Source organism: Hypanus sabinus, chromosome 3, assembly GCF_030144855.1.
Source record: "Hypanus sabinus isolate sHypSab1 chromosome 3, sHypSab1.hap1, whole genome shotgun sequence".
NCBI classification, from domain to species: Eukaryota; Metazoa; Chordata; class Chondrichthyes; order Myliobatiformes; family Dasyatidae; genus Hypanus; species Hypanus sabinus.
The window spans coordinates 25,733,097-25,754,123 of NC_082708.1; the positions used below are offsets into that span (position 1 = coordinate 25,733,097).

General features: G+C 40.9%; 1 protein-coding gene across 7 annotated transcripts in view; it reads right to left on the reverse strand.

The window, feature by feature from the left end:
* Window positions 1-1,085: 1,085 nt before the first annotated feature.
* Window positions 1,086-21,027, reverse strand: part of LOC132391113 (inositol polyphosphate-4-phosphatase type I A) — a 238,540-nt gene continuing 218,598 nt past the window's right edge. For all 7 annotated transcript variants that reach the window (XM_059963892.1, XM_059963893.1, XM_059963896.1 and 4 more), the window contains 3 exons: window positions 19,915-20,027; window positions 10,713-10,867; window positions 1,086-3,574 (listed from right to left, as the gene is read on the reverse strand). In XM_059963892.1, coding sequence (XP_059819875.1) covers window positions 3,442-3,574; window positions 10,713-10,867; window positions 19,915-20,027 — 401 coding nt within the window. In that variant the 3' untranslated portion in view covers window positions 1,086-3,441. The remainder of the gene's footprint in view (window positions 3,575-10,712; window positions 10,868-19,914; window positions 20,028-21,027) is intronic.

The following is a 21,027-nucleotide window of genomic DNA, read 5'->3' on the forward strand; positions in this document are numbered from 1 at the left end:
TTCTCAAAAAACATGACCATAAAAGGAATAATGTTACAGTGTACTGGAAACATATTAATGGAAGGCAGCTTGTTTTACCTTAAGACAACTGGTTAACCTAATACATTAGTCTCACAAGTACTATGACAAATCATAAATTCCATTCTTTCAGGCACATGCAACAGTTAAGTATTTAAGAGCAATAATCAAGATGGAAGGAATTAAACTCTTTCAAGACTGTCTTGCCAATGTGTTTAGTAATTCAGTGAATAGCTGAGTGGAATGCACAAAGAGGGCATCTGGGTCATGGAGAGAGAAGTGACTTGACACTACGACCCAATTCTTGCTTATGTGGATTGGGATACAAAAGTTGAGGACATGCTTACACTGAACTGTGAAATATATCCCTGCACAAATAATGAGGTAACATCTAATGTTTCGACTCAGATAAATGCTTGGCTAACAGGGAAATCCTACTTCTCTTGGAATCATCTTGCAGTGAGAAAACAAACCTTAGAGCGTAATTACAAGTTGCTGTAAGCATTGCATTCACTCTTATGAAGTTGCTCACTAGAAAGCCAAGGCGACTTTAACTGATACACAGCCATTTAACTGTATTATCCAGAGGCTATGGATGAAAGAAAAATAAAGGGTTATGGGGTAGTGTGGGTTTAGTACTTTTTTTTAAGGATTATATGGGTTGGCACAACATGGAGAGCTGAAGGGCCTGTACTGTGCTGTAAAGTTCTAATATTCTAATGTTAGAAGCCTTAATTCTGAGTTGATCCAGTGCTGTTGCTGGAGCCATTTGGGGACAGAATATCTGAGTCTTGCTGTTAACAAACCTAATGACATTTTCAATAATATTTTTCCACTCAGAAGGAAACCTTGAAAATTTTTTTTAGACCAAGTGTAATTTTAATACCTCATCTGTTGCCCTGACTGAAATTAAATAATTTAAAACAAACCTAGTTTCTGGCTTGATGCAATCTATTATTAAAATATCTTCCCCTAATTCGGTACTAAAATAATGTTGAACAGAAATTCAAAGAGCAGTAAGTTATGTCAACAAATATCTTTGTGCATCTAACAAAGACTTGTAGAACGGTTGAAGGTAAGCGACTTGTCAGTTTCATTTTTAATATTTCATATTGAAGGTGAGAAGCACTTTATACAGCCTACTTGAATCTAATGTGATTGTAGGAAACAAAAACAATCCCATGGGTAAGATACATCTAACAGTTTGAATACTGCAAAACATAAATTAAACTTGTAAAAGTTAACAAAAAACGTGAAGAGTTTCAGATGGAATGAAATGTTCATATACATTATATACATAAAAATGTGCAACTTAAATCACAATCGCATCTCACAGTAAGATATGGAATACATGGTTAATTTACAGGATTTGCAAGTATAATACAACATAATCAAGTGTACAAATACAATTTAATTTCCTCATCTATACTAATGTTCTCAAGTACGGTCCTTTCTGTTTTGCAAATTTTTATCAGTCTCTACTAGGCAGAACAAACGCTTGACATGCTTTTGAATTCAGACAAGACGAACTTTGCACAAATTGCTGCTTTGAAAAAGATGTGAACTAAATCACAAGGAAGAATATTGGTTCAGTGAAGCCATATCTGCATTTCATCTGCACCTTCTAGTAAATCTAGTGGAGTGTTTGGGATTTTAATTCTATGCCCAGCATGGAAAATCTTCATATGCAATGGCGTTGTAGCAGCAGAAACAGCAAAGTTTTACAATTTCCTTCCACAGTACTTTTGCATCTCATAAAATGACAATGAATACACTCTACGTAAAACAGTTACAAATTTTGTAAACCTCATAAATAAAATTCATGTATAATTCCCTTAAAGTTAACAGTATAATAAAAATGCATTTGACTTGGTTTACTTGGGCCTTTACATACAAGAGCCCTCTGTTGCTTAAGTGCTTTAATGTAGGTATGTGCATTTGAAAGTAAATATTACAATTTCCTCTATATGTCTAATTGCAAAAGACTACATTATAGAAGCACTTGACAGTTGCTAACAGACTGGCAGATATGTACTGCATTCTGGATGTTAGAGATCAAACTAATTTTCCAAACTATTTTAAGGAGTTTGTAATTTTTCTTTGATCCACAGGATTAGCATTTAGACATTCCCACAACGTCTACCTTAGTTGAGAACATTCCCTATGCAAGGAAACAAGAATGCTGTGCAAAACCATGAAGATTTGGTTGAGAATAAACCAAGTTTATGAAAGTACATTCATCAGACCTAAAGGCATGTTTAGTCACTAGTTTCCAACAGGCTCTCTCTGCATTCCTTTCTTGGTAGTTGGTTTATGATTAAAAGAATACAATGTCATTGCAAAGCAAAAAAAAAAATGCAAAGCAAGCCTTTTTGTACAAGGGCATATATAATCGGACAAGTGATAACACAATTTGTTAGCAAGAGATTAGGCAATGTGAATTGCAATATGATTTGGGCAACAGCGAAAATGTAGGGACCTGGTTGCAGTACAGGTATCTGGAATGGTGACAAACATGTAAAGCAAGTCTGCATTTTCCTGAAGTGAAGCAAGTGGAATGAGGCAGAGAAGTGAGGGGCAATGAGTTGCACGTTGATTTCTCACCCACGACTTTCCTCCTGTACATAGACTTAATGAATCAAGATTTTGCACTACTAGAGCAACTCTTTAAAAACCTCCCCTTTACTCTTTTCTGCATTCACATTTCTTGCATAAACAATGCTAAGAGAAAGCTTGTTACTATTTCTGAGTGAACACCATTTCCTAAATACATTACTGAACCTGTACTAGTCTCTGCTTTAAATTAAAAGCAGCTACATAGATGCATATATCCTGTAAAGCTGGAGTTACTGTAATGTGGGTATCCTATGGAAAGCCTCATTATGCATCTGAGTGTCAGTAAAATGGAGAGTTCAAGCAAATATTTTTCTGCCAGCTTCCTAAAATCAGCACATCTTCAAAATAAGCACTATTTGTTCTTTTAAAGTGTGAAGCCATGTTTCCAGCAAACTACCTGAAACATGCATGCAGTTGGAATAGTTTGCACTCAGCTCCAAACAATGCCCACACTGTCCAGTCGCAGTGGGAGGACCTCCTATATCTTGGTCTAGTTCTAATGGACTTTTTTTTTTAAGTGCAGATTGCTTTAAAATAGTAAACCCCACAACCTAATCTATCATGTACGTATTATAGTACATCTCAACAGACTAGCCAAAAGAGCATGCTCTACATTGATAGAGGGAAAAGACCAATTTGGGTGATTTGCATGTTGAAGACACATTTAACCGTTGAACAAACTACTTTTGTTTTGGTTGACAGCTATGTTCACTATACACATTTCATTGTTAAAAATCCCCACAGCTATCACTATAAACGAGTAGTCATTCACAGGAGTCACATTGAGTTAAGGTCTTTTTCCTAATGTTAAGTGTCGACTTTTCCAAAGGTTCCTTCTGGTGGCCTGTAATGTTTTGGAAAAGCCTTCAACTGTAGAGTGTTAAATGCGTACTTGCGACATCCAACATTCTTCATGGTGTTTTCTCGGCGACATCCCTCGCTGGGGAAGAAACAAGCACAGAGAATGATAGCAGCAAAGAAAAAAATGATATACAAAACAAAAGACTTTTAAGACAATAGCAGGATGAGCATTTGGTTAATAATGAAGCATATGAATGGTGAGCAATGATTACACAATACATGCTTCACAGACCAGGTTGCTCAGATTTATGCTGTTATGTAAGAACAATTGGTTTAAGGTCAGGTTTGAACACTATTATAACACACCCAAAATAATTTCTGATGAGAAACACAAGCAATTGCTGTAAATCACAAAACGCTGGAGGTACTCAGCAGGTCAGGTAGCATCTATGGGGAGAAATGAAGATTCGATGTTTCAGTCCGAGACTGACCTGATGTAAGGTCTCGGCCTGAAATGCCGACTCTTTATTCCTTTCCATTGATGCTGCCTGACCTGCTGAGTACCTCCAGCATTTTGTGTGTATTATTAATTTCTGATGAGACCCTTTTGTTCAGAGACACATCTATGGCTTGAATTGGCATCAAATACTTGTGCTTGCTCACTGCACAAATTATAGTTTTACTGTTAAATTTTACAAAGGATAAGCACTAATGCTGTCAATTAATTATGTGTCATTTGAAGTAGTGGCATACTGAGGCATATAGATCCTGAAAGAGTCAGGGCTGCCAGAAGAGAGCTACAGCTGATCTTCATCAGAGAGGAGCTGATTTTGAAGGATGCTTCATGCTAAATGGGTAAATATATTGATCAGAGACTAGGCAGGCTTCAGGACTGATTTTCATTCTGTTCTGAAGCAAAGTGACATTAGAAGTGCTTAGAACCTTTTTTTGGTGCTCAGGTGAAAAGGAAGTCAGCAACTGCACATCAGAATGCAGATAAAGGTATGTCGTATAGGATTTCGTTGCCAAATATCCACCAACATGCCCCTATCTACACTATGAATGTGCCCAGTTCTTCAAAAGTTTCATACATTTTGATAATTATAAATCACTGTTTTCAGATATGGAATTGTGGAAAATAAAATTGTATAAAATAAAAAGCAGCAATTTGGTAACTGTTATACTGTACAACATACATGAAGCCTAGTCAGCCCTCTGGGTTAAATAACAGAAAGGAGCCATCTGTTAAATACGATTCTCACTCTCCTTTTCCAGTGGCCCTTGGTAAAATCAAAGTGGAAATACTATTGATTTATTCACTTACACTGGCTAAATGGGTGTGCTATAAAAGAGTGCAGAATGCAGTACAATAAATGCCTGTGTTTACACAAGCAAGTTAGTTGTCATCTAATAGCTGGCTGGATGTCTGAACAGATTTGATTTGAACTGACAAAGCATTTCTTAGGCAAGGTACATAACTCAATTAAAAAAAAACAAGTTATTCCAGACAAGGCCAATGTACATTTTAGGAGGTTATAATATTTCAAAATAAATCTGAATACAATGTTAAGTACAATCAAGCAGTTCCAAAGAGGGAATTACCACTTTTGATGCCGCTTCCAAAAAAGCACTGTCATTTCAGAACTCAACACAAAAAGAACATTACAATATAACAGTCACACAACATCTAAAAGAAAGCATATGACTGCAATAAAGTGTAGGGAGGGTTTTTCTAAAAATACAGTCCTTATATTTTTGATATATTCCAAGAATCTGAGGTACTGGTCAACTGTTTCTTTACAAGAAATCCAATGTAACAGTGGTTGGAATCTGTCATACATCCTCTAGCTTTAGCTTTGATAAAATATATACATAAAGTACAGTATAAATTGACAATTGTAAGGCAAATTGTATGGTGGACAATTCTATTGCACAACCTTCCATTCAGCGGCTTCTGAGAAACAAGTAGCTAAGCGTTTTTCTTAAATAATTTTGGAAAAAGGAATGGCTTTTAATCTTCTCTTCATTGGCATCGAAATCTGGCCAGCAGATATGCAAGGCTCAGAAAGACCCATACAATCATTAAATTGGGGCTAAAAGCAAGTAAAGGAATGGAATAAAGGAGGCTGGGGTCAAGCCTGCAATCGCGAATGGGCACCAAGCCACTCAAGTTCTTCTGTGTGACTACCTCCCGTGTTCCAATGCTGTGAAAAGGAAAAATATAGAGAAGGTGGCAAAAGTAGGGGTGGGTCATGGGGAAAGGCAGCAAAACAAGCGAGCAGCAAATATAGAACAAGCAAAGATAGTTAGAACAGGAGAGAGGGGAGGAGTGGGGGCAGGTGAGAGGGAGCAGGCGGGGGTGAGGGCAGTGGGGTGAGGGGGCGCAGGTGGGGTGAGGGGGCGCAGGCGGGGTGAGGGGGCGCAGGCGGGGTGAGGGGGCGCAGGCGGGGTGAGAGGGCGCAGGCGGGGTGAGAGGGCGCAGGCGGGGTGAGGGCAGTGGGGGGGAGCACATTTTATAGGTGGGGAGCAGGTGGGGTGAGGGGGCGCAGGTGGGGTGAGGGCAGTGGGGGGGGGGAAGCACATTTTATATACAAAAGGGTCAAAATAGAAATTACAAGGGGGGAGGCACCAAAACCAGCAAATTAAAATAAGATTGACAAAAGTAACAGAAGAGGAAGAGTGACAAAAGGGAAAAAAGAGAGAAGTTGAAAATTCAGAAAGAATGCCAATGGTTTCTCATGTTCAGTCTGTATGTAACAAGTACATGCTGCATTGCCATGCCTCATACCATGCTTTAAATTGTACAAGCAAACTGAACGTGATCAACCATCCTCGTATTTAACCCTTTCTCACCATCTAAAGGTAAATTAATTAATGTTTCCACAGACTGTTTTAGTATATCTATGGATCATAATAAGGCAAACTGGATTGCTATTTTTTGCTTAAGTACAAATTGGTTAGTTCTGGGAGTTCTTAAATATACAGTAAAGGTAAATGTGAGAATAAATGAGTAAAGGTTAGAACTCAATTATAAAATCACAACTTTATTTTAGAACTATGGCACTATGAACATTTTCTTTCAAAACAATTTAGTTATCTGTTGGAATACAGGGCAATTAATGAAAAGACAAATTTGGAGTTTACTGGATGCTCAATCTCTCTTTGATGTTTTGGTGAGATAGGATTAAATGACAGGTGAACACAGAAAGGATAAGAAAACTACAAAAACTTTGAAACAAAGTACACAATTAAATTAACTTTAAAACTTGAATGTTCAAACAGGATTTGATCATTTTGTGCAGAATGGTTTACTGTGACTTAAATTCTTATCCTTTCTTATACAGCAAATTAAGAACATGTTTAATGCTGGAACTTTTCTGTACTTGCGAAATACTTAAAGGATTCGGTGTTCCTGAAATGTGCAAAACATGAAGCGAAATTGATGAACAATGCATAAAGGAGGACTATAAAATTAAAAGCAAGGAAAGCTTTTGGACACCTTTGTAATCTTAGCCACATTCACATTGTTCTGTTGGACAAGAAACAAGCAATTTTACTGCTTTTGTGTGCAGGAATATGAGCAAACTGCAGAAGAGATATCTAGAGAGAATGCCAGATAAACAAGTATAAATGAACAAAGTATTTCAGTCTACTTACTTCCTACAGTTCAGTCATTTGAAAATGAAAAATAATTGCAGCATGTGGTTATTTAGCTTTTTAACCACTGCACTATTCACTTATTAATTATTTAAGTATTACTCATAATTTAATCCCTTTCTACCTTAAAGATTGAGGCTGAGGGGAAGACTGGATCAGCCCTGATGTAATGGTGGAGCAGACTTGATGGGCCAAGTGGCCTAATTCTGCTCCTATATCTTCTGGTCTTCTATCTGACTGCTTTTCAATCTTGTGGTAGGTTTCCTGGGCCATGGAGCTGGAGAGTAGGTACACTGATGAATCTTTACAAGGCTTATGGGGTGATACCGAGCCTCCAGGTCACACTTCAGAAAAATTGAAACAGATACAGCAAACTTGCTATGTTTCCATGAGAAGCACCAAGTACAAAGAAGTGGGAGCCGGGCAGTAACTAGACAGTAAAAGTCAATCAGGTGACCCTCATTGTTTAAAATATAATGACTGTGATCTATGAACGTAGGAGGTATGATAAGTATACAGATAACAAAAGAATTCACAGTGATGCTGATAGTGAGGACCATGGTTGAGAGCTGCAGGACAATACTGATCAGTTGGTGAGATGGGCAAAGTGTGGGTGCACAAAATTTAATTCAGATAATTGTGAGGTAGTGGGATTTGAGAAAACTACCAAGGGTATGACATATACAATCAAACATCAGGCTCTGAGGAGTATTGAGGAACAGAAGAATCTTGATGTACAAGTTTTTTTTTCTTATTTATCATGTATTGCGTTGCACTGCTACCGCTAGGTTAATAAATTGCATGACATATGCCATTGATATTAAACCTGATTCTGCTTATTATACAAGTTCAAGGTGGTAACATAGGTAGATAAAGGTGATAAAGGCATACTGGATAATCGCCTTCAGTAGCCAGGGAACTGAAAGCAGGGAGGCTGTGGTACTATTTTATACAATATTAAGTCAAAAGTGAAGTTCCGTACACAGTTCCAGTTGCCAAACTCGAGGAAGGACTTAGTTACACTAAAAAGGGTGCAGACAAAATTCACTGGGATACTGCCTGAGATGGAATGTCTCAGTTATGACATAACACTTGGCGTGTTTTCATGGGAGCAGAGAAGACTGACGGGAAATCTGTTGGAGATGCACAAAATTATGAGGGGCATAGAGAGATAGAGTAAGAAACTATTCACCATTACATAGTTCAGGGGCAAGAGACTTAGGGTGAAAGTACAAAGTACTTTTGTTTTACCAAGGGGGTGGTTGGAACTTGGAACAAACTTCCCCGATTCATGGAGCCGGCAGGTCTTATAACCATATAACCATATAACAATCACAGCACGGAAACAGGCCATCTCGGCCCTCCTAGTCCGTGCCAAACTCTTAATCTCACCTAGTCCCACCTACCTGCACTCAGCCCATAACCCTCCACTCCTTTCCTGTCCATATACCTATCCAATTTTACCTTAAATGACACAACTGAACTGGCCTCTACTACTTCTACAGGAAGCTCATTCCACACAGCTATCACTCTCTGAGTAAAGAAATACCCCCTCGTGTTTCCCTTAAACTTCTGCCCCCTAACTCTCAAATCATGTCCTCTCGTTTGAATCTCCCCTACTCTCAATGGAAACAGCCTATTCACGTCAACTCTATCTATCCCTCCCAAAATTTTAAATACCTCGATCAAATCCCCCCTCAACCTTCTACGCTCCAACGAATAGAGACCTAACTTGTTCAATCTTTCTCTGTAACTTAAGTGCTGAAACCCAGGTAACATCCTAGTAAATCGTCTCTGCACTCTCTAATTTATTGATATCTTTCCTATAATTCAGTGACCAGAACTGCACACAATATTCTAAATTTGGCCTTACCAATGCCTTGTAAAATTTTAACATTACATTCCAACTTCTGTACTCAATGCTTTGATTTATAAAGGCCAGCATTCCAAAAGCCTTCTTCACCACCCTATATACATGAGACTCCACCTTCAGGGAACTATGCACTGTTATTCCTAGATCTCTCTGTTCCTCTGCATTCCTCAATGCCCTACCATTTACCCTGTATGTTCTATTTGGATTATTCCCGCCAAAATGTAGAACCTCACACTTCTCAGCATTAAACTCCATCTGCCAACGTTCAGCCCATTCTTCTAACCGGCATAAATCTCCCTGCAAGCTTTGAAAACCCACCTCATTATCCACAACACCTCCTACCTTAGTATCATCGGCATACTTACTAATCCAATTTACCACCCCATCATCCAGATCATTTACATATAAAAATTGTCTTCTCTCAACAATTTAGCAATATTTAGGCAAATACTTGAATCACCAAGGCACAGAAAACTGCGGACTAATTCTGGCAAAATGGAGTAATTATAGGTTGATATTTGATGGGCAGCATCAACATGGTGGGCTGAAGGGTTTGTTTTTGTGCTTCATCATTACAAATAGAAAATCTGATGGAGTTATTGTTCCTTCTCTTTCAGCTCCTTCAGTAGGCAAAGTTAAATGTTACATTTGAAATCAGAAGTATATTTGAGAGTATTCTATTACCCAAAATGAATCTCTTAATTTCTAATTCTTGAAAGATGAAGTGAAGACAAGACAAATGGGCCATAATATGGAAAAATACGAGGTCACCCACTTGGCAGAAATAATAGAGAAGTGGAGTATTGTTATTAAATAGACAATAGGTGCAGAAGTAGACCATTCGGCCCCTCGAGTCTGCACCGCCATTCTGAGATCATGGCTGATCATTCACTATCAATACCCAGTCCCTGCCTTGTCCCCATATCCCTTGATTCCCCTATCCATAAATGGTGTGTAATTAAACAGATGGTGTTCATTGAAACTGGGGCAGCCTTGTACACAAAACACAGAGCTAATGTGTAGGTACTGCAAATAATTATGAAGGCAAATGTCTTTGCTGAAAAGAGGACTTGAGTATTAGAGTGAAGTCTTACTTCAATACTATGCACAGGGCTGTTGTTCTTACCCAAGGAAGGATGGAGCGAGAACAGTGGAGATTCACCAGATTTACTGCCATTTGTACTGGTGGGTGAAGGATGTTCATAGTGCAAGGATGAAGTTTGCTCTGGCTGGAATTTCTATGGCAAGGCATTTCAATCTCAAAATAATAGTCAAAATCAACGTAAAGTTTATTACCTAAAATATTTACATGTTACAACTTAGATTCAAATATTAAGTTTTGATGGTGGCAAGATAAAACTGATAGGCTTTTGTAGGGCACTGACAGCTTGGGGAAATTCAGATTGTCAGCAACAGAATTTTAATACATAGGAAAGCAGGACACAATGAACAAGGTATAGTTATTGCTGCAAACTATTCAAAGCTAATTTTAGTCACACTGTTTTACCTTTACCCAATTAATTATATTGACTGCCTGCTGCATGGTGATTTGCTGACCCAACATTAGAGCTAGTTTACCCATTTTGGGTAAGTGGCGGAGTTCTGACGCACTCCCTTCTCCGAGGCAACTCACTGCATCCCAATTTGCAAATTTGTACAATAATGAGGCACGGCTTCTCTGCAGTTTGCTTTTTTCCACAATTAATGTATGCAGTCTTGAATGGCTTGCCAAAGAATGAAAGCTTACCTCCTCATGCAGTCCAGGGCTTGTGTGAAGACCTGAGGAGCCATGCCATGCTCATGCTGAAGGATCAGGCACTGTTCCAGAGTGATTGACATAGCAGTCCGGTCCTTGGCACTTTTACAGCTTGTAAATCGAACACCATTTAATCTACGGCAAATCTGACCACAAAATGAAATAAAAATAATGCTATTATTTTAATACTGCAGAATACCCACATTTCAAAATAGTTAGGTTAGTACAGCACAGTACAGGCTGTTTGGCCTATGATGTTGTGCCAATCTCTTAACCTACTAAGATCAATTTAGTCCTTTCCTCTCACATGGACCTCCATTTTTCTATCATCCATGTAATCCACTTTAATTAATTTTTAATTAAAATGAAAATGCAAGCTAAAGAAATCCATCTATGAGATCTAGTACATTTATGAGTGCTAACTGTAGTAATCTACAATAACAAATAGAACCACAGAACACTACAGCACAGAAAACAGGCCATTCGGCCCTTCTAGTCTGTGCCAAAATTTTATTCTGCTAGTCCCATTAACCTGCACCCTCCAGACCTCTCCCATCCATGTATCTACCCAATTTATTCTTAAAACTTAAGAGTAAGCCCGCATTTGCCACGTCAGATGGCAGCTTGTTCCACACTCCCACCACTCTGAGTGAAGCTCCCCCTAAACCTTTCCCCTTTCACCCTAAAGCCATGTCCTCTTGTATTTATCTCTCCTAATCTAAGTGGAAACAGCCTACTCGCATTTACCCTGTCTATACCCCTCATAATTTTGCAAATTCCCCCTCATTCTTCTATGCTCCAAGGAGTAAAGTCCTAACCTGTTCAATCTTTCCCTGTAAATCAATTCCTAAAGACCTGGCAACATCCTAGTAAATCTTCTCTGCACTCTTTCAATCTTACTGATATCCCTCCTACAGTTAGGTGACCAGAACTGCACACAATACTCCAAATGTTGCCTCACCAAGTCCTATACAAACTCATCATAATATCCCAACTCCTAGACTCAATATTTTGATTTATGAACGCCAGGATGCCAAAAGCCTTCTGTACAACCCTGTCTACCTGTGACGCCACTTTCAGGTAATTATGTATCTGAACCCCTAGATCCCTTTGCTTTTCTGCACTCCTCAGTGCCCTACCATTTACTGTGCATGTCCTACCTTGATTTGTCCTTCCAAAATGCAACACCTCACACTTGTCTGCATTAAATTCCATCTGCCATTTTCTGGCCTATTTTCCCAATTGGTCCGGATCCCTCTGCAACGCCTCCAATCTTAGTGTCATCAGCAAACTTGCTGATCCAATTTATCACATTATCATCTAGATAACTGATATAGACAACAAACAACAATGGTCCCAGCACAGATCCCTGAGGCACACCAGTAGTCACAGGCCTCCAGTCTGGTAAGCAATCATCCAGTACCACTCTCTGTCTTCTCCCACACAGCCAATTTCGAATCCAGTTTACAACTTGTCCATGGATACCTAGTGTCTGAACCTTCTGAACTAACCTCCCATGTGGGACCTTGTCAAAGCCTTACTAAGGTCCATGTAGACAACATCCACAGTCTTCCCTTCATCTACTTTCTTGGTAACCTCCTTGAAAAACTCTACAAGATTCGTTAAACACGATCTACCATGCACAAAGCCATGCTGACTATCCTTAATCAGCCCTTGACTGTCTAAATACCTGTATAACCAATCTCTCAGAGTACCTTCCAATAACTTACCTACTATTGATGTCAGGCTTACCGGCCTGTAATTTCCTGGTTTACTTCTGGAGCCTTTTTTAAACAATGGAACAACATGAGCTCCCCTCCAATCCTCCGGCACCGCACACATTGCTAAGGACGTTTTAGATATTTCTGCCAGGGCCCCTGCAATTTCTACACTAGTCTCTCTCAAGGTCCGAGGAAATATCATGTCAGGCCTGGGGGATTTATCTACCTTTATTCGCTGTAAGGCAGCAAGCACCTCCTCCTCTTTAATCTCTGTATATTCCATGACACTACTGCTTGTTTCCCTTCCTTTCATATACACTATGCCAGTTTCATGAGTAAATACTGATGCAAAAAAACTGTCTAAGGTCTCCCCCATCTCGTGAGACTCCACACATAGACGACCACTTTGATCTTCTAGGGAACCAATTTTGTCCTTCACATTATCTGCCAAAGCAACCTGATGTCTTCTTTTTGCCTTCCTGATTTCCTTCTTTGGTATTGTCTTACATTTTCTATACTCTTCAAGTACCTCATTTGTTCCTTGTTGCCTATACACCTCTGTTTTTCTTAACCAGATCGCCAATGTTCCTTGAAAACCAAGGTTCCCTATGTCTATTAAACTTTGCCTTTAATCCTGGCAGGAACATGCAAACTCTGCACTCTCAAAATTTCGCCCTTGAAGGTCTTCTACTTACTGAGCACATCCATGCCAGAAAACAACTTATCCCAATCCACTCTTCCTAGATCCTTTCTCATTTCCACAAAATTGGCCCTTCTCCAATTTAGAAACTCAACTCGAGGACAAGACCTATCCTTATCCATAATTAACTTGAAACTCATGACATTATGGTCACTGGACCCAAAATGTTCACCTATACATACTTCTGTCACCTGACCAGTCTGGTTTCCTAATAGAAGATCAAGTATTGCATCCTCTGTCGTAGGTACCTCTATATATTGATTCAGAAAACTTTCCTGAACACATTTGACAAACTCCAAGCCATCTAGCCCTTTCACAATGTGGGAATCCCAGTCAATATGTGGAAAGTTAAAATCCCCTACTATTACAACTTTCTGTTCCTTACATCGGTCTGCTATTTTTCTACAGCTTTGCACCTCCAATTCTCTCTGACTATTGGGTGGTCTATAATACAACCGTACTACCTTTCCCATTCCTCAGCTTCACCCATATGGCCTCTGTAGACAAGCCCTCTGGGCTATCCTGTCTATGCAAAGCTGTGATATTTCCCCTGACTAGTAATGCAACTCCTCCCCCTTTCATCCCTCCCACTCTATCACCTCTGAAACAACGGAACCCTGGAACATTAAGCTGCCAGTCCTGCCCCTCCTGCAACCAAGTCTCACTAATAGCAATAATGTCGTAATCCTACATGCCAATCACGCCCTAAACTCATCTGCCTCACCTACTTGCATTGAAACAGATGCACCTGAGAACATTTCTATCATGTACAAACCTTTGATTTCTGTCTATACAAGCAGTCCTTGCATAATCTTTATCCTCCTCCACCTTACTTTCTGCTTTACACTTTGGTTCCCCACCCCTGCAAATCTAGTTTAAACCCCCCCAGAGCAGCATTAGCTAATCTACCCACAAGGATGTTAGTCCCCCTCCAGTTCAGGTGCAAACCATCCCGTTGGAACAGGTCCCACCTTCCCTGGAACAAAGCCCAATTTCCAGAAACATGAAGCCCTCCTTCCTGCACCAACTCCTTAGCCACTTATTTAGCTGCATTATCTTCCTAGTTCTAGCCTCACTAGCACGTGGCACAGGGAGCAATCCTGAGATTGCAACCCTGGAGGTCCTGTCCTTCAACTTTGCACCTAACTCCCCAAACTCTCTTTGGAGAAATATTTCAAAGAATTTTGCATGATATTCATTACTTTACAGTTGTCAACCGATAGATAATTGAAGCAGCCACTGTAAGTAAAACAAGTCTCCAGAAATAGATACGAGTGAAATGGAAGAAGGAACACCAGGACAATTCCTATACTTTGTGATGTATCATTAAACTAGTGGAACAGTCAACAGACTATCTCAAGAACCAGAAAAAAATCTGAAATAAAAGCTGAAAATGCTAGAGGCATTCAGTAGGCTAGGCAGCGACCATGGAAAGAGAAATTTCTAACATTTCAGCTGTGGTGTCCTTCATCAGAAAGAAAAAAAATAAGGTATAGGCAGCTGAGAAAGCAGGGGAGGAGGACAGGCAGAACAAAGGGAAGGTCAAGTGACCTAATGTGACAGTTAAGACCAGATTCTCCTGCACTGGGACAATGAGGCCAAATGGATTGAGGAACAGCACTCTATATCATCCAGACCAGTTCTTTTTTGTTCCATTTTTTTGTATCGTCTGGCCTTCTGGGCATATCCTACAACCATACAGCCATATTCCTTCAATTCATGGCATGAAGGGATACAGGGAGAAGGCAGGAGATTGGGGCTGAGAGTGAAAATGGATCAGCTGTGATGAAATGGTGGGTCTTATTGTCTTACCATTTGTAGCACATTACACTAATGTAGAACAGTAATTAGTTCTTAAGTACTCTTTAACTGGCCCCCTGACAGATAGATCCAGAAGTGCCAGAAACAGAACCAGAATGTCTACATACTCTTTGTGGACCTGACGAAGGCATCTGATATGATAAGTTGCACAGACCTTTGGCGTATCCTTACCAAGTTAGGCTGCCTCCCAAGGCTGGTCAGCATTGTCAGGTCATTCCACAATGGCATGATGGCCAGGGTCATCCAAAACAGCTGCACCTCTGACCCCTTCCTTATAACTAACAGTGTTAAGCAGCGCTGTGTCCTTGGGCCTACTCTGTTCAGCCTGCTTTTTGCCATGGTGCTGCTCTCTACTCTCTCACAGACTGATGCAGGAATAACAATTCACTACAGGACTGATGGACGATTCTTTGATCCACGACGCCTCAAGTCTTAGACCAAAGTACTGGAAGCAATAGTACGAGACTTCCTCTTTGCAGATGACTGCGCTCTTGCAGCGCACAGTGAGCAGGAGCTCACTGACTGCCCCACTGAGGCAGCACGAAAATTTGGCCTAATCATCATCTGAGGTAGAACGGAGCCTGAACCTCATACCAAACCTGCTGAACCATGAAATGAGATTGAAGGAACGTAGCTCAACTATATTGTCGCCTTCACCTAACTGGGAAGCTGCCTCACATCCTCCTGCAGTCTAGATCGAGAGGACTCAAACAGCCTTGCAAAAGCTGGGGCATCTTTTGGTGGGCTATGGAGGTGTGTGGAGAGAACATGGCATCCAGCTGAAGACCAAGTCGTCCTGACTTCTCTGCTGTATGGCTGTGAAACCTGGACCCTATATCGCAGGTGATGCTTTCGCAAGATCATGGGCATCTCGTGCAAGATGGAGTCCTCCACCACAGAAGTGCTGATCATGAAGGCTCAACTTCGATGGGTTGGACATGTGGTCCAGACGGTGGTGTCATTAAGGTATGGCAGGTATGGCTCGTGCCCTGGGTGCCACTTGAAGGGGGGGCGCCACTGAGCAGTTTCTATTAAAGTCAGACAAGCCATCTTCGGATAGTGGAAAAAAGAATTTTCTTCAGATGTATGATCTGTCTTTGATTATCAGGGGTGAGAAGCACTAGGATGGCCTTATTTCAGAGCATTGTGTAAGAAGACCATGAAATGTTTCTTCATGAAGGAGGAGGAAAGTAGAGCTGAAGGACAAAAGAGATGAAAATTGGAGGCGAAGGAAGCCAAGAAGTCGAGCAAGTTCTTCATGCCCTTCTTTGAAAAGCTGGGAACAAGTAGTTCGACACGTTCCATGGCTGCACCTGCTACAAGTTTGTTAGAATCCAAAGGTGGATCAAGTACAAATGCATCACAAGCCGAGGAGGAAGTCAAATCAGATAAATCCGAGCATGACGAGATTAAGAGTAAGGCTGCCACAGAGAACGTGGACGTGACAGGAAGGGAAGACGGTGGTGGTGGTGGTGATGTTGAGTTTATTGACGAGATTGAACCTGACGACACTGAACTGACGGAACTGGATGGTGTCAAAGAGCCTCAAAATGTCCTATCAGAAGTGACTGAACAGCATGACATTGGACTTCTGAAGTTCAACAAGGATACTGGAAAAGCAATTCTGCCTGATGCGTTGAGAACATAAGTAATAAAGCTGGTTTTGAAGCATTTACAGAACAGTGAGAGGCCTTTCCTACCAACAAATAACCGCTCAATAAACAAAACTTGGTTCAAGAGGAATGAGAAATGGTCGTGGTGAGGAAATGACTCACTCATGACTGGCCTATTCCCCTTCTAAAAAGTCTGCATTTTGTATCTGTTGTCTTCTCTATTCCCGGTCAGACCATCAACCTCATTGGAGCAGGAAAGCTGATTCAACCAGTGGAAAGCACCTGAAAGCATTAGTGTTCATGAAAATGCCAAAAATCATAGGGAATGCTTCACACAGTGGTAAGAAATTTAACTGGAAACAGAGGAGTTATTGATGTGATATTTCAGTCACAGATTGAGAAGGAAAAGCAGAAGTGGCGTGCTATCTTGACGAGAATCCTTCGCTGCATAAAATTCCTTGCGACTCAGAACCTGGCTTTGCGAGGACACAGGGAGTCACTTCAGCTAGACAATGACTCCAATGTGGGAAATTTCCTTGACTTACTGAAACTACTGGCCATCTCTGACAGTCATAAAAGAACACCTCAGATATCCTGGATCCACATCTTTCACCGGGTGTCCAGAATGAATTCATCCACATGATGGCATCCATTATTCACCAGAGTTTACTGAAAAGCATTCGTAAAGCCAAGTACTAAGGTCTCATGTTCGACTCGACTCCTGATCAGGCACACCGTGAGCAGATGTCAGAAGTAGTGAGGTACGTGGAAGTTGATTTTGAGAGGAAAGCAGTCCTTCCTTGGTTTTATTCAGATAAGCACTCCCCAATCACTGGGCCACAAGGAATGTGCTACTGCACTGCGAGGAAACAATATGATTTGGCGATATGAAACGATGTGAGTCAGTTGCACCTTTCCCCATTCCCTGTCACGCCCACTGTTGAACTTGAACACACGCGAGGTCATTATGCACACGAAGTCAATACCCATGCGAGGTCATCAGTCGCCTAAACGCAGTGATACCCTAGCACCAGGGATTACTGGTTGGCCTCAGGTAAACGGCTGCCTCATGTTGTCGGCGAGAAAAGCCCTTGCTAATGGCCTGGAGCATGGACAGATGGGCGCCGCCTCTAAACCATTTTAGCACACCAAATGTTCGTGGGGAACCCGGTGTTAAAATATTCGCAGATGACCTAATTCAGCTCAGGGTTTTGTAAGTAGCAGAGCAGCTACCTCGCTGTGATCTACTAAAAGTCATCCCTCGAGCCAAACCTTTGTTGGCTGATAGATCCTACCTACCTACAAGGAGGGCGGGCATGCGCCCTGTTGCACTCCTCACTCAGTCGGTCACTCTCTCCAGATTACAACCGCCGCAACCCCGGTACGGGGACCTCTGGCCCTTACCTTGTCCTCTCACTGGTGTGTCGCAATGATTTTATATGTTCATATGAGGAAAATCTGTGCTGTGTGTTTAATATCCAAACGTTACTTAAAATGTTATGATGCTATTGACTATAAGTGAGTTATAATTGACTTACGACTATATTCATGCGAGGAAAATATGCGCTGTGTGTTTAATATTCAATTCATTAGATAAACCCTTTTAGAAATAAGATTGAGTGTATTAGCCACTTATAAATGACTTATAGTTGACTTATCACCTATATTCCTGTCGTGATTAACACCCCTCCCGCCCCCCGTCGGCCGGTCCACAAGAATATTGCCAATATTAAACCGGAGCTACAAGATTGTCAGTCACAGTGCTATGACAACTCTGCTGTGATGGATGGACACAGAAGTGTCCATCAAAGAATGTGAGGAAAATAACCTGGCAGTGTTTGTGAATTGCGACACTCACTCACTCAACTTGGTGGGTGTACATGCAGCCAAGCAGGATACAACAATGGTCATGTTTTTTGGAACCATCGAAGCTCTCTACATCTTTTTCTCTTGTTCAACACAGCACTGGGAAAAACTGTGGAGTCCAAAACCAGGTGGAGTGCAAGAACAGAAGCAGTGAAGCCCGTCAATAAGCACCTTGAGGAGATACTTCAAGTTCTCCAGGACATGACAGACAATGAAAACGAGACCAGTGAAACAAGTGACACAAGGCAGCTGTACAACCACATGCTGAGTTACGATTTTCTAACTTTGCTAGGATTATGGAACAAAGTACTCATTTGTATTGACTGTATTCAGAGGCTGCAGGATACTAGCATGGACTTCTATGATGCTGCCCTGGATTTGGTATTCTTCTTCGAGCTGGCACATGGCACCAGAAAGCAGAAATGCCCCACAAAGCGTTATAAAGACCGTGTGAAAGTGTCCTTGAAGACATGCAATATCCCTGTCATTGGTTGGGAGACCTCGGCCAAAGACTGCAAAGCCTGGCACCTGGCAGTCCACAAAGACACCAGCACATTCGAGAGCAGCAGCTGAAGGACCTCGATCAAAAGTGCCAGGACCACAAGGAGAGACAATCCGACCCTTCAATGGTCATAACGTGCTTGACCTGCGGGGGCATCTGCACTTCCCAGTTCAGGCTTCACTCTCATCAGAGGCGTCACTGATGTATCCTTGTTCTCGACGTACTTCCGAGAAGACTCCTTAACTGCCATACGAGGTCATCTAGCCTCACTTAAAAAACCATAATAAACCTTTGATCCACAGATTTCTTGTGCCCCTTACCCCACCACCACTTTGAAACATATTGGGATTTGACAGGGTAGATGCAGAGATGATGTCTTTCTGGTTGGAGTCCCTAAAACCAGAGTGAGGAGTCTGAAAAATAAGAGATCAACCATTCCTGTGAAATGGGAAGGACGGTGAATTTTTGGAATTCCTTACCCAAAAGGGCCGTGGAAACTCAGTTGCTCATTATATTGACAGAGAGATTGATAGATTCTTAGATATTATGGAATTTTATGAATAGTCGGTAATACATAGAACATAGAACAATGCTGCACAGATACAGGCTTTTTGGCCCAACCACGTCAACCATGATGCTCACCCAAGCTGGTACCAATTTGCTGCATTTGGGCCAGATCCCTCTAAGCCTTGCCCCTTCATGTATCTATCCAAGGGCAGGGAAGTGACAGATTAAAACATTAGCCATGATCTTACTGAAAAGCAAGCAAGCAAACATGAGGACCTGAATGACCTGATTCTGTGTCTTATGTTCTGATTGACATTGTATGGATCACTAGTCATGATATTTAGCCTCGGAAGATTCCTTTTTTGAAGACTGCTAAAATTCTGTTAAAATTGCTTACCACATACTATTTTTGGGACCATAATAATTACAGTACATAAACCGTACCATAAAGAACTTTGCTTACCTCAGCAGCTTGCCAAAGGATATCTACATTCTTGTTTTTCCGTGCATGGACGTTTTGGCCAAGGAATCTCAGCAGTTCAGGCAGACATGTCTGACTCCGGGATCGAGGTAGACCTTAAGAAATTACATTGCTTAATGAGAGCAACAGAACAGCAACAGGGCAGCAATTGTTTTGTTGAATTAGTTTTACATTACAGGTATCAATAGAACAAAGAACAGTAGAGCGCCGCAATAGGCTCTCTGACCCATGTGTTGTGAACTAATTAAATTAGTAATCAAATGCCCAGCTAAACTAACCCCTTCTGCCTACACAGCATTCTTATCCTTCTATTTTCTGCAGGTTCATGTGCCCACCTAAGGGTGTCTTGATTGTCTCAACTGTAATTACTTCTACCACCACTCCAGGAACCTACCACTCCTGTGTGTTAAAAAACTTGCCCTGCACATCTCTGAAACTTACTCCCTCTTACCATAAATGCATGCCCTCTGGTGTTAGACACTTCAGCCCTGGGAAAAGACAATGGCTGTCTACCTGTGCCTTTCATAATCTTTAAAATCTCTATCTAATTCTCCCCTGAGCCTCTGCACTCCAGAAAAACTGTTTGACCAACCTCTCCTTCGAACACAATCTAAGTAGCATCCTGCTAAACCTCCTCTACACCCTCTCCCATAGGGTGGCCAGAACTGAATGCAATACTCCAGATGCAGCCTAACCAAAGCTTTATAAAGCTGCAAAGATATAATAAACTTCTACATATAAACAGCATATAAATTTTCTTCTCTGTATTGTAATCCTAATAAATAAACATAATTTTCAACTTTTATAAAACATTTCATATCTACAGTGAAACATTGGCCTTTATGTGGTAATCCACCTCAGTGAGGATATTTTCAGAACCGTTAATCAAATCTGGTTACAAATCCACAGGATGACAAAGACAATTCAATCACAGAAAGTCTAGTTAGATGTAGATGAGGCATGTGATCTTCAAATTTGTAAGTAATGCGATGAACTTAGCTCTATAAACTTTTGCTCCAAGGTTCGTCTGACTAAGACAATAACCTTAACTTTTGTTCTCAGGCACTAGGAATTCAACATTAAATCAGACTTGCA